The sequence below is a fragment of the Ambystoma mexicanum genome, chromosome 3p (assembly GCF_040938575.1).
Source record: "Ambystoma mexicanum isolate Mex_15411 chromosome 3p, UKY_AmexF1_1, whole genome shotgun sequence".
Taxonomy (NCBI): Eukaryota; Metazoa; Chordata; class Amphibia; order Caudata; family Ambystomatidae; genus Ambystoma; species Ambystoma mexicanum.
In genome coordinates this window covers 10,346,746-10,362,585 of record NC_090925.1, presented here as the reverse complement: position 1 = coordinate 10,362,585, position 15,840 = coordinate 10,346,746, and the positions used below count along the sequence as shown (strand labels likewise).

The 15,840-nt window shown below is 39.1% G+C and overlaps 1 protein-coding gene across 2 annotated transcripts in view; it reads right to left on the bottom strand.

Annotated features, from left to right (window-relative positions):
* Positions 1 to 820: 820 nt before the first annotated feature.
* LOC138580068 (vitelline membrane outer layer protein 1 homolog) overlaps positions 821 to 15,840 on the bottom strand; it is a 152,919-nt gene continuing 137,899 nt past the window's right edge. For both annotated transcript variants that reach the window (XM_069650315.1, XM_069650316.1), the window contains one exon: positions 821 to 1,743. In XM_069650315.1, the coding sequence (XP_069506416.1) occupies positions 1,449 to 1,743 (295 nt within the window). In that variant the 3' untranslated portion in view covers positions 821 to 1,448. The remainder of the gene's footprint in view (positions 1,744 to 15,840) is intronic.

Genomic DNA, 15,840 nt, shown 5'->3' with positions numbered 1-15,840 from the left:
AATTTCCTCTCCCCGTTACCATATGCAGATATAGGGCCTCATCACGAGTTGGGCGGTAACGGCGGCGCTATTAGCGCCAGCGCTAATAGCCCTACCGCCAAACCCCCCGGCGCTATTAACGCTGGATCACAGGTTTGGCAGAAGGGTTATTTCCCATTCCCCATTGGGCCCATCGGGAATTCCTCATTCCCCATTGGGCCCAATGGGGAAAATTTGCGCTATTACCGCCCGCGGATTTCAGGCGGGCGGTAATTGCGCCGAAAATCTGCAGTTTTGCCGCAGATTTCCCCCCAGCTCAGAGCTGGGGGGAAATCCACCAAAGCCATGATCTTGTGGACCCTTAAATGCGGCGGTAATAGCACTACCGCCGAATTTAAGGGTTACCGCCAGACTCGTGATGAGGCCCATAGTGCCTATATTAAAGTTACCTTCCTAGAGCCGATCGAGTTGTATGCTATGTTTTAAGAGTTACACGTCAGTGATGATGATGAGTTTTTGGTATAAATGGTATGTTTTTTCAGAAATTAATCGCAGTTGAAGCGAGAAGGAAGATCGAGCGATGGCTGATATTCATTGAACTCCCCGTTTTTTGTACTTGTTATTAAACGGACTCCCTTTGCCAAACTATTGAGTTGTCATTATTGATTTGGTGCAAGAGTATGAATCTGCATCCCCATCTATCTCAAGGGTGCTGCTACTCATCTTAAAGTGCTGTTTGGAGACCCCCAGTCCTATGGGCCGGCTGGGGTCCATTGAGCACAAATGTGAAACATTCCAGATGGACCCTATGAATGCATTGTCGAAATAACATTTTGGTCAATTTTTCACAAATCTTTGTAGGAATTTTATTGAAGTTTTGCCAACATTGTTTTATATATTACAATTATTAATATTTTATTATTATGATATTCACTTTAATGAACGCAAATGAGAGCACTTAAGCCATGAACAGAGTCCCTGTTGGTCACATTGGGGAATGATTGAATCAGACTGAAAATACAAATCGAAGGAATTCCTTCCAATTGATCTCAAACAGATACATAAGGATTATTCATAGACGGATCCCTCCTCTGTGCTGAGCTCTCAGGACCCCCACTTTTTGAAGAAGCCTAAGAGCTAAGCGGGCACATGGGTCTATACATACATGAAACCCCGGATCACTCCTCACCAAGAGCTGAGATGCAGAAACTAATTCAGCCATGAGTGGCCATCCTGCATGACACCAGAGAGTTGGGTATCTCAGGCATTTCACAAATAGCGCTCTGTCTAGCACTTGCACACCCTGACCTTTGCTACATGCCCCTACAGTCGGTACAATCTGGCGAGTGCGGACACTGGAGACACTTATTAAATGAGGATGATTTCATTGCAAACATGAATTCCACAAAACTAAAGAGGAACGGTCAAATTTAACGGATGTTGAATGGAAGAGGGTGACAGAGCCCTCATCAGACATTGCAGCATAACAGCTGGGCGTCATTCAGAGCTGTGTCATCGCCGAGCCATTGGGGTCCTTCGACCCGGGTCTGAATGCCGCAGATCCCCTTCGCACAGGAGGCGCTCCACGGTCCATAGGTTCCCATCTTTCCACCATTGCCTTCAATTATGATGCCGCTGCTACAGTAAAACTTAATATTGTTGACCGCTGTGTCGTCGCCGTGCTTTCCATGCTTGGGATCCACTTTCAAGGAAAAGGACAGCATCACACCAGGGCACCATATAGTTGGCATCCAGTGTCCCCACCTATGAAGAAAGGCAGTGGGCAACAATTATTGAGGTGAGCACCAACACTTAAACTCAGTCAAGTATACTTCTACATTTACTGCATCTGATAGACGTGCATAGGTCTTCAATTACTACATCTGAAACACATGTGCATAGGCCTTCAATTACTACATCTGATTGGCCTGTGCATAAGTCTTCATTTACTGAATCTGATAGACGGGTGCATAGGTCTTCATTTACTCCATTTGATTGACGTGTGAATAGGTGTTCATTTACTGCATCTGATAGACGTGCATAGGTCTTCAATTACTACCTCTGATAGACATTTGCATAGGCTTTCAATTACTGCATCTGATTGACCTGTGCATAGGTCTTCATTTTCTGCATCTGATAGACATGTGCATAAGTCTTCATTTACTGCATCTGATAAACGTGTGGATAGGTTTTCATTTACTACATCTGATAGACGTGCATAGGTCTTCATTTATTGCATCTGATAGACATGTGCATAGGTCTTCTACTGCATCTGATAGACATGTGCATAGGTCTTCATTTACTGCATCTGATAGACGTGTGCATAGGTCTTCATTTACTGCATCTGATAGACATGCATAGGTCTTCATATACTACATCTGATAGACATGCATAGGTCTTCATTTACTACATCTCATAGACATATGCATAGGTCTTCAATTACTGCATCTGATAGACATTCATAGTTCTTCATTTACTACATCTGATAGACGTGCGTAGGTCTTCATTCACTACATCTGATAGACGTGCATAGGTCTTCATTTACTGCATCTGATAGTTGTGTGCATAGGTCTTCATTTACTGCATCTGATAGACCTGTGCATAGGTCTTCATTTACTACATATGATAGACCTGTGTATAGGTCTTCATTTACTGCATCTGATAGCCCTGTGCATAGCTCTTCATTTACTACATATGGTAAACATGCATAAGTCTTCATTTACTACATCTAATAGATGTGCATAGGTCTTCATTTACTAGATATGATAGACGTGCATAGATCTTCATTTTCTGCATCTGATAGACATGTGCATAAGTCTTCATTTACTGCATCTGATAGACGTGTGGATAGGTCTTCATTTACTACATATGATAGACGTGCATAGGTCTTCATTTATTGCATCTGATAGACGTGTGCATAGGTCTTCTACTGCATCTGATAGACATGTGCATAGGTCTTCATTTACTGCATCTGATAGATGTGTGCATAGGTCTTCATATACTACATCTGATAGACATGCATAGGTCTTCATATACTACATCTGATAGACCTGTGCATAGGCCTTCATTTACTACATCTCATAGACATATGCATAGGTCTTCAGTTACTGCATCTGATAGACATTCATAGTTCTTCATTTACTACATCTGATAGACGTGCATAGGTCTTCATTCACTACATCTGATAGATGTGCGTAGGTCTTCATTCACTACATCTGATAGACATGCATAGGTCTTCATTTACTGCATCTGATAGATGTGTGCATAGGTCTTCATTTACTACATCTGATAGACCTGTGCATAGGTCTTCATTTACTGCCTCTGATAGATGTGTGCATAGGTCTTCATTTACTGCATCTGATAGACCTGTGCATAAGTCTTCATTTACTACATCTGATAGACCTGTGTATAGGTCTTCATTTTCTGCATCTGAAAGACATGCATAGGTCTTCATTTACTGCATCTGATAGATGTGTGCATAGGTCTTCATTTACTACATCTGATAGACCTGTGCATAGGTCTTCATTTACTACATCTGATAGACCTGTGTATAGGTCTTCATTTACTGCATCTGATAGCCCTGTGCATAGCTCTTCGTTTACTACATATGGTAAACATGCATATGTCTTCATTCACTACATCTGATAGATGTGTGCATAGGTCTTCATTTACTACATCTGATAGACATGCATAGGTCTTCATTTACTGCATCTGATAGACGTGTGCATAGGTCTTAATTTACTACATCTGATAGACGTGCATAGGTCTTCATTTACTACATCTGATAGACATTCATAGGTCTTCATTCACTACATCTCATAGACATATGCATAGGTCTTCAGTTACTGCATCTGATAGACATTCATAGCTCTTCATTTACTACATCTGATAGACGTGCATAGGTCTTCATTCACTACATCTGATAGATGTGCATAGGTCTTCATTCACTACATCTGATAGACGTGCATAGGTCTTCATTTTCTCCATTTGATTGACGTGTGCATAGGTGTTCATTTACTGCATCTGATAGACCTGTGCATAGGTCTTCATTTACTGCATCTGATAGATGTGTGCATAGGTCTTCATTTACTACATCTGATAGACCTGTGTATAGGTCTTCATTTACTGCATCTGATAGCCCTATGCATAGCTCTTCATTTACTACATATGGTAAACATGCATAAGTCTTCATTTACTACATCTAATAGATGTGCATATGTCTTCATTTACTACATCTGATAGTCATGCATATGTCTTCATTTACTACATCTGATAGACATGCATAGGTCTTCATTTACTACATCTGATAGACATGCATAGGTCTTCATTTACTACATCTGATAGTCATGCATATGTCTTCATTTACTACATCTGATAGACGTGCATATGTCTTCATTTATTGCATCTGATAGACATGCATAGGTCTTCATATACTACATCTCATAGATGTGCATAGGTCTTCATTCACTACATCTGATAGATGTGCATAGGTCTTCATTCACTACATCTGATAGACGTGCATAGGTCTTCATTTTCTCCATTTGATTGACGTGTGCATAGGTGTTCATTTACTGCATCTGATAGACGTGCATAGGTCTTCAATTACTACCTCTGATAGACATGTGCATAGGCTTTCAATTACTACATCTGATTGACCTGTGCATAGGTCTTCATTTTCTGCATCTGATAGACATGTGCATAAGTCTTCATTTACTGCATCTGATAGACGTGTGGATAGGTCTTCATTTACTACATATGATAGACGTGCATAGGTCTTCATTTATTGCATCTGATAGACGTGTGCATAGGTCTTCTACTGCATCTGATAGACATGTGCATAGGTCTTCATTTAGAGCATCTGATAGACGTGCATAGGTCTTCATTTACTGCATCTGATAGACGTGTGCATAGGTCTTCATTTACTAGATATGATAGACATGTGCATAGCTTTTCATTTACTGCATCTGGTAGACATGCATAGCTCTTTATTTACTGCATCTGATAGACGTGTGCATAGGTCTTCATTTACTAGATATGATAGACATGTGCATAGCTTTTCATTTACTGCATCTGGTAGACATGCATAGCTCTTCATTTACTACATCTGATAGACGTGCATAGGTCTTCATTTACTACATCTGATAGACGTGCATAGGTCTTCATTTACTACATCTGATAGACATGCATAGGTCTTCATTTACTACATCTGATAGTCATGCATATGTCTTCATTTACTACATCTGATAGACATGCATAGGTCTTCATTTACTACATCTGATAGACATGCATAGGTCTTCATTTACTACATCTGATAGTCATGCATATGTCTTCATTTACTACATCTGATAGACGTGCATATGTCTTCATTTATTGCATCTGATAGACATGCATAGGTCTTCATATACTACATCTCATAGATGTGCATAGGTCTTCATTCACTACATCTGATAGATGTGCATAGGTCTTCATTCACTACATCTGATAGACGTGCATAGGTCTTCATTTTCTCCATTTGATTGACGTGTGCATAGGTGTTCATTTACTGCATCTGATAGACGTGCATAGGTCTTCAATTACTACCTCTGATAGACATGTGCATAGGCTTTCAATTACTACATCTGATTGACCTGTGCATAGGTCTTCATTTTCTGCATCTGATAGACATGTGCATAAGTCTTCATTTACTGCATCTGATAGATGTGCATAGGTCTTCATTTGCTACATGTGATAGATGTGTGCATAGGTCTTCATTTTCTGCATCTGATAGACATGTGCATAAGTCTTCATTTACTGCATCTGATAGACGTGTGGATAGGTCTTCATTTACTACATATGATAGACGTGCATAGGTCTTCATTTATTGCATCTGATAGACGTGTGCATAGGTCTTCTACTGCATCTGATAGACATGTGCATAGGTCTTCATTTACTGCATCTGATAGATGTGTGCATAGGTCTTCATATACTACATCTGATAGACATGCATAGGTCTTCATATACTACATCTGATAGACCTGTGCATATGCCTTCATTTACTACATCTCATAGACATATGCATAGGTCTTCAGTTACTGCATCTGATAGACATTCATAGTTCTTCATTTACTACATCTGATAGACGTGCATAGGTCTTCATTCACTACATCTGATAGATGTGCGTAGGTCTTCATTCACTACATCTGATAGACATGCATAGGTCTTCATTTACTGCATCTGATAGATGTGTGCATAGGTCTTCATTTACTGCATCTGATAGACCTGTGTATAGGTCTTCATTTACTGCATCTGATAGACCTGTGTATAGGTCTTCATTTACTGCATCTGATAGCCCTGTGCATAGCTCTTCATTTACTACATATGGTAAACATGCATAAGTCTTCATTTACTACATCTAATAGATGTGCATATGTCTTCATTTACTGCATCTGATAGACGTGTGCATAGGTCTTCATTTACTAGATATGATAGACATGTGCATAGCTTTTCATTTACTGCATCTGGTAGACATGCATAGCTCTTTATTTACTGCATCTGATAGACGTGTGCATAGGTCTTCATTTACTAGATATGATAGACATGTGCATAGCTTTTCATTTACTGCATCTGGTAGACATGCATAGCTCTTCATTTACTGCATCTGATAGACGTGTGCATAGGTCTTCATTTATTGCATCTGATAGACATGCATAGGTCTTCATATACTACATCTCATAGATGTGCATAGGTCTTCATTCACTACATCTGATAGATGTGCATAGGTCTTCATTCACTACATCTGATAGACGTGCATAGGTCTTCATTTTCTCCATTTGATTGACGTGTGCATAGGTGTTCATTTACTGCATCTGATAGACGTGCATAGGTCTTCAATTACTACCTCTGATAGACATGTGCATAGGCTTTCAATTACTACATCTGATTGACCTGTGCATAGGTCTTCATTTTCTGCATCTGATAGACATGTGCATAAGTCTTCATTTACTGCATCTGATAGATGTGCATAGGTCTTCATTTACTACATCTGATAGACGTGCATATGTCTTCATTTACTACATCTGATAGACGTGCGCATAGGTCTTCATTTACTACATCTGATAGACATGTGCATAGGTCTTCATTTACTACATCTGATAGACGTGCATAGGTCTTCATTTACTGCATCTGATAGACATTCATAGTTCTTCATTTACTACATCTGATAGACGTGCATAGGTCTTCATTTACTACATCTGATAGACATGCATAGGTCTTCATTTACTACATCTGATAGACGTGCATATGTCTTCATTTATTGCATCTGATAGACGTGTGCATAGGTCTTCTACTGCATCTGATAGACATGTGCATAGGTCTTCATTTACTGCATCTGATAGACATGTGCATAGGTCTTCATTTACTGCATCTCATAGACATAGTTACTGCATCTGATAGACATTCATAGCTCTTCATTTACTACATCTGATAGACGTGCATAGGTCTTCATTCACTACATCTGATAGATGTGCATAGGTCTTCATTCACTACATCTGATAGACGTGCATAGGTCTTCATTTACTGCATCTGATAGACGTGCATAGGTCTTCATTCACTACATCTGATAGACGTGTGCCTAGGTCTTCATTACCACATATGATAGACATGTACATACCTCTTCAGTTACTGCATCTGATAGACATGCATAGGTCTAAAATTACTACATCTGATAGACATGTGCATAGGTCTTCATTTACTACATCTGATAGACGTGCATAGATCTTCAATTACTACATCTGATAGACATGTGCATAGGTCTTCATTTACTACATCTGATAGACATGTGCATAGGTCTTCATTTGCTGTATCTGATAGATGTGTGCATAGGACTTCATTGAATCCATCTGATAGACCTGTGCATAGATGTTCGTTTGCTGCATCTGATAGATGTGCATAGGGCTTCATCTACTACATCTGATAGACGTGCATAGGTCTTCATTCACTACATCTGACAGACGTGTGCCTAGGTCTTCATTGACTCATATGATAGACATGTACATACCTCTTCATTTACTACATCTGATAGACATACATAGGTCTTCATTTACTACATCTGATAGACGTGCATAGGTCTTCATTTACTACATCTGATAGACATGCATAGGCCTTCATTTACTACATCTGATAGACGTCCATATGTCTTCATTTACTACATCTGATAGACATCCATATGTCTTCATTTACTACATCTGATAGACGTCCATATGTCTTCATTTACTACATCTGATAGACATGCATAGGTCTTCATTTACTACATCTGATAGACGTCCATATGTCTTCATTTACTACATCTGATAAACGTGTGCATAGGTCTTCATTTACTACATCTGATAGACGTGTCCATAGGTCTTCATTTACTACATCTGATAGACGTGCATAGGTCTTCATTTACTACATCTGATAGACATGCATAGGTCTTCATTTACTACATCTGATAGACATGCATATTTCTTCATTTACTACATCTGATAGATGTGCAGAGGTCTTCATTTACTACATCTGATAGACATGCATAGGTCTTCATTTACTACATCTGATAGACGAGCATATGTCTTCATTTACTACATCTGATAGATGTGCATAGGTCTACAATTACTATATCTGATAGACATGTGCATAGGTCTTCATTTACTGCATCTGATAGACATATGCGTAGGTCTTCATTTAGTGCATCTGATAGACGTTTGCATGGGTCTTCAATTGCTACATCTGATAGATGTGCATAGGTCTACAATTACTACATCTGATAGACATGTGCATATGTCTTCATTTAATGTATCTGATAGACATATGCGTAGGTCTTCATTTAGTGCATCTGATAGACGTTTGCATAGGTCTTCAATTACTACATCTGATAGACCTGTGCATAGGTCTTCATTTAGAGCATCTGATAGACGTGCATAGGTCTTCATTTACTACATCTGATAGACATGTGTATAGGTCTTCATTTACTACATCTGATAGACGTGTGCATAGGTCTTCATTTACTGCATCTGATAGACATGTGCACAGGTCTTCATTTAGTGCATGTGATAGACCTGTGCATAGGCATTCATTTACTCCATCTGCAACATGCATAGGTCTTCATTTCGGGCATAGGTCTTCATTTATTGCATCTGATAGACGTGTGCATAGGTTTTCATAGAAGTGCATATGTTCTCATTTACTACATCTGATAGACGTGCATAGGTCTTCATTTACTGCATCTGATAGACGTGCATAGGTCTTCATTCACTACATCTGATAGACGTGTGCCTATGTCTTCATTACCACATATGATAGACATGTACATACCTCTTCCGTTACTGCATCTGATAGACGTGCATAGGTCTTCATTTACTACATCTGATAGATGTGCATAGATCTTCAATTACTACATCTGATAGACATGTGCATAGGTCTTCATTTACTACATCTGATAGACGTGCATAGGTCTTCAATTACTACATCTGATAGACATGTGCATATGTCATCAATTACTACGTCTGATAGACATGTGCATAGGTCTTCATTTGCTGTATCTGATAGATGTGTGCATAGGACTTCATTGAATCCATCTGATAGACCTGTGCATAGATGTTCGTTTGCTGCATCTGATAGATGTGCATAGGGCTTCATCTACTACATCTAATAGACGTGCATAGGTCTTCATTCACTACATCTGACAGACGTGTGCCTAGGTCTTCATTGACTCATATGATAGACATGTACATAGGTCTACATTCACTGCATCTGATAGACCTGTGCATAGGTCTTCATTACCTCATATGATAGACATGTACATACCTCTTCATTTACTACATCTGATAGACATGCATAGGTCTTCATTTACTACATCTGATAGACGTGCATAGGTCTTCATTTACTACATCTGATAGACATGCATAGGTCTTCATTTACTACATCTGATAGACGTCCATATGTCTTCATTTACTACATCAGATAGACGTGTGCATAGGTCTTCATTTACTACATCTGATAGACGGGTGCATAGGTCTTCATTTACTACATCTGATAGACGCGCATAGGTCTTCATTTACTACATCTGATAGACATGCATAGGTCTTCATTTACTACATCTGATAGACATGCATAGGTCTTCATTTACTACATCTGATAGATGTGCATAGGTCTTCATTTACTACATCTGATAGACATGCATAGGTCTTCATTTACTACATCTGATAGACGTGCATATGTCTTCATTTACTACATCTGATAGATGTGCATATGTCTACAATTACTATATCTGATAGACATGTGCATAGGTCTTCATTTACTGCATCTGATAGACATATGCGTAGGTCTTCATTTAGTGCATCTGATAGACGTTTGCATAGGTCTTCAATTACTACATCTGATAGATGTGCATAGGTCTACAATTACTACATCTGATAGACATGTGCATATGTCTTCATTTAATGTATCTGATAGACATATGCGTAGGTCTTCATTTAGTGCATCTGATAGAGGTTTGCATAGGTCTTCAATTACTACATCTGATAGACCTGTGCATAGGTCTTCATTTAGAGCATCTGATAGACGTGCATAGGTCTTCATTTACTACATCTGATAGACGTGTGTATAGGTCTTCATTTACTACATCTGATAGACATGTGCATAGGTCTTCATTTACTGCATCTGATAGACATGTGCACAGGTCTTCATTTAGTGCATGTGATAGACCTGTGCATAGGCATTAATTTTCTCCATCTGCGACATGCATAGGTCTTCATTTCGGGCATAGGTCTTCATTTATTGCATCTTATAGACGTGTGCATAGGTTTTCATAGACGTGCATAGGTCTTCATTTACTGCATCTGATAGACGTGCATAGGTCTTCATTTAGTGCATCTGATAGACGTGCATAGGTCTTCAATTTCTGCATCCGATAGATGTGTGCATAGGTCTTCATTTACTGCATTAGATAGACATGCATAGGTCTTCATTTACTGCATCTGATAGATGTCCATGTGTCTTCATTTACTGCATCTGATAGACACGTGCATAGGTCTTCATTTACTAACTCTGATGGACGTGCATAGGTCTTCATTTACTGCATCTGATAGACTTGCATAGGTCTTCATTTGCTGCATCTGATAGATGTGTGCATAGGTCTTCATTTACTGCATTAGATAGACGTGCATAGGTCTTCATTTACTGCATCTGATAGATGTGTGCATAGGTCTTCATTTACTACATCTGATTGACATGTACATTGGTCTCTATTTACTGCCTCTGCTAGACGTGCATAGGTCTTCTTTGATTGCATCTGATAGACATGTACATAGGTCCTCATTTCGTGCATAGGTCTTCATTTATTGCATCTGATAGACGTGTGCATAGGTTTTCATAGATGTGCATAGGTCTTCATTTACTGCATCTGATAGACATGTGAATAGGTCTTCATTTCATGCATAGGTCTTCATTTACTGAATCTGAGAGACGTGCACAGGTCTTCTTTTATTGCATCTGATAGGTGTGTGCATATGTCTTCATTCACTGTACCTGATAGACATGCATAGGTCTCCAATTACTACATCTGATAGACGTGCATAGGTCTTCTTTTATTGCATCTGATAGACGTGTGCATAGGTCTTCACTTACTGCATCTGATAGACATGCACACAGGTCTTCATTTACTGTATTTGATAAACGTACACAGGTCTTCATTTACTGCCTCTGATAGACGTTTCCATAGGTCTTCATTTCCTACATCTGATAGACTCGTGCATGGGTTTTCATTTACTGCATCTGCGACGTGTGCATAGGTCTTCATTTACTTCATCTTATAGACGTTTGGACAGGTCTTCATACGCTGCATCTGATAGATGTGCATAGGTCTTCATTTCGTGCATAGGTCTTCATTTATTGCATCTGATAGATGTGTGCATAGGTTTTCATAGACGTTCATAGGTCTTCATTTACTGCATCTGATAGACATGTGAATAGGTCTTCATTTTGTGCATAGGTCTTCATTTACTGCATCTGAGAGATATGCATAGGTCTTCTTTTATTGCATCTGATAAATGTGTGCATATGTCTTCATTTACTGTATCTGATCGACATGCATAGATCTCCAATTACTACATCTGATAGAAGTGCATAGGTCTTAATTTACAACATATGATAGATGTGCATAGGTCTTAATTTACTACATCTGATAAACGTGCATAGGTTTCCAATTACTCCATCTGACAGACGTGGATAGGTCTTCATTTGCTACATCTGATAGATGTGTGCATAGGTCTTCTACTGCATCTGATAGACATGTGCATAGGTCTTCATTTACTGCATCTGATAGACGTGCAGAGGTCTTCATTTACTGCATCTGAAAGACATGCATATTTCTTCATTTACTGCATCAGATAGACATTCATATGTCTTCATTTACTACATCTGATAGACGTGCATAGGTCTTCATTTACTGCATCTGATAGACGTGCCTAGGTCTTCATTGCTGCATCTGACAGATGTGTGCATAGGTCTTCATTTACTGCATCTGATAGACGTGCATAGGTCTTCTTTTATTGCATCTGGTAGACGTGTGCCTAGGTCTTCACTTACTGCATCTGATAGACATGCACACAGGTCTTCATTTACTGTATCTGATAAACGTGCACAAGTCTTCATATACTGCATCTGATAGACGTTTCCATAGGTCTTCATTTCCTACATCTGACTGACCTGTGCATAGGTCTTCATTTAATGTATCTGATAGACATATGCATAGGTTTTCATTTATTGCATCTGATAGATGTGTGCATAGGTTTTCATAGACGTGCATAGGTCTTCATTTACTGCATCTGATAGACATGTGAATAGGTCTTCATTTCGTGCACAGGTCTTCATTTACTGCATCTGACAGATATGCATAGGTCTTCTTTTATTGCATCTGATAGACGTGTGCATATGTCTTCATTTACTGTATCTGATCGACATGCATAGGTCTCCAATTACTACATCTCATAGACGTGCCTAGGTCTTCTTTTACTGCATCTGATAGATGTGCATAGGTCTTCATTTACAACATATGATAGACGTGCATAGGTCTTAATTTACTACATCTGATAAACGTGCATAGGTCTCCAATTACTCCATCTGACAGACGTGGATAGGTTGTCATTTACTGCATCTGAAAGACATGCATATTTCTTCATTTACTGCATCTGATAGACATGCCTAGGTCTTCATTTGCTGCATCTGAAAGATGTGTGCATAGGTCTTCATTTACTGCATCTGATAGACGTGCCTAGGTCTTCATTTGCTGCATCTGAAAGATGTGTGCATAGGTCTTCATTTACTGCATTGGATAGATGCGCATACGTCTTCATTTACTGCATCTGATAGACGTACATAGGTCTTCATTTGCTACATCTGATAGACGTGCACAGGTCTTCATTTACTGCATCTGAAAGACATGCATATTTCTTCATTTACTGCATCTGATAGACGTGCATAGGTCTTCATTTACTGCATCTGATAGACATGCCTAGGTCTTCATTTGCTGCATCTGAAAGATGTGTGCATAGGTCTTCATTTACTGCATTGGATAGATGCGCATACGTCTTCATTTACTGCATCTGATAAGCACGTGCATAGGTTTTCATTTACTACATCTGATAGACATATACATTGGTCTCCATTTACTGCCTCTGATAGACGTGCATAGGTCTTCTTTGATTGCATCTGATAGACATTTGCATAGGTCCTCATTTCGAGCATAGGTCTTCATTTATTGCATCTGATAGACGTGTGCATAGGTTTTCATAGACGTGCATAGGTCTTCATTTACTGCATCTGATAGACATGTGAATAGGTCTTCATTTCATGCATAGGTCTTCATTTACTGCATCTGAGAGATGTGCATAGATCTTCTTTTATTGCATCTGACAGACATGTGCATAGGTCTTCATTTACTGCATCTGATAGACATGCACATAGGTCTTCATTTACTGCATCTGATAGACGTGCATAGGTCTTCATTTGCTGCATCTGATAGATGTGTGCATAGGTCTTCATTTACTGCATCAGATAGACATGCATAGGTATTCATTTACTGAATCTGATAGACGTGCATATGTCTTCATTTACTGCATCTGATAGACAGGTGCATAGGTCTTCCTTTACTGCATCTGATAGACGTGGATAGGTCTTCATTTACTACATCTGATAGATGTGTGCATATGTCTTCATTTGCTGTATCTGATCGATGTGTGCATAGGTCTTCACTTACTGCATCTGATAGACATGCACAGAGGTCTTCATTTACTGTATCTGATAAACATGCATAGGCCTTTATTTACTGCATCTGATAGACGTTTGCATAGGTTTTCATTTCCTACATCTGATTGACCTGTGCATATGTCTTCATTTAATGTATCTGATAGACATATGCATAGGTCTTCAATTACTACATCTGATAGACGTGCATAGGTCTTCATTTACTGCATCTGATAGACGTGTGTATAGGCTTCATTTACTACATCTGATTGACCTGTGCATAGGTCTTCATTTACTGCATCTGATAGACATGTGCACAGGTCTTCATTTAGTGCATGTGATAGACCTGTGCATAGGCATTCATTTACTCCATCTGCGACGTGCATAGGTCTTCATTTCGTGCATAGGTCTTCATTTATTGCATCTGATAGACGTGTGCATAGGTTTTCATAGACGTGCATAGGACTTCATTTACTGCATCTGATAGACATGTGAATAGGTCTTCATTTCGTGCATAGGTCTTCATTTACTGCATCTGAGAGATATGCATAGGTCTCCTTTTATTGCATCTGATAGACGTGTGCGTATGTCTTCATTACTGTATCTGATCGACATATGCATAGGTCTTCATTTAGTTAATCTGATAGACGTTTGCATAGGTCTTCAATTACTACATCTGATAGACGTGTATAGGTCTTCATTTATTGCATCTGATAGACATGCACATAGGTCTTCATTTACTGTACCTGATAAACGTGCATATTTCTTCATTTACTGCATCTGATAGACGTGCATAGGTCTTCATTTCCTACATCTGATTGACCTGTGCATATGACTTCATTTAATGTATCTGATAGACATATGCATAGGTCTTCATTTAGTGCATCTGATAGACGTTTGCATAGGTCTTCAATTACTACATCTGATAGACATGTGCATAGGTCTTCATTTACTGCTTCTGATAGACATGTGCACAGGTCTTCATTTAGTGCATGTGATAGACCTGTGCATAGGCATTCATTTACTCCATCTGCGACGTGCATAGGTCTTCATTTCATGCATAGATCTTCATTTATTGCATCTGATAGACGTGTGCATAGGTTTTCATAGACGTGCATAGACTTCATTTACTGCATCTGATAGACATGTGAATAGGTCTTCATTTCGTGCATAGGTCTTCATTTACTGCATCTGAGACATATGCATAGGTCTCCTTTTATTGCATCTGATAGACGTGTGCATATGTCTTCATTACTGTATCTGATCGACATGCAAAGGTCTCCAATTACTACATCTGATAGACGTGCATAGGTCTTCTTTTATTGCATCTGATAGACGTGTGCATAGGTCTTCATTTACTGCATCTGATAGACATGCACATAGGTCTTCATTTACTGTACCTGATAAACGTGCATATTTCTTCATTTACTGCATCTGATAGATGTGCATAGGTCTTCATTTACTACATCTGATAGACGTGCATAGGTCTTCATTTACTGCATTAGATAGAAGTGCATGGATCTTCATTTACTGCATTGGATAGACGCGCATATGACTTCATTTACTGCATTTGATAGATGTGTGCATATGTCTTCATTTACTACA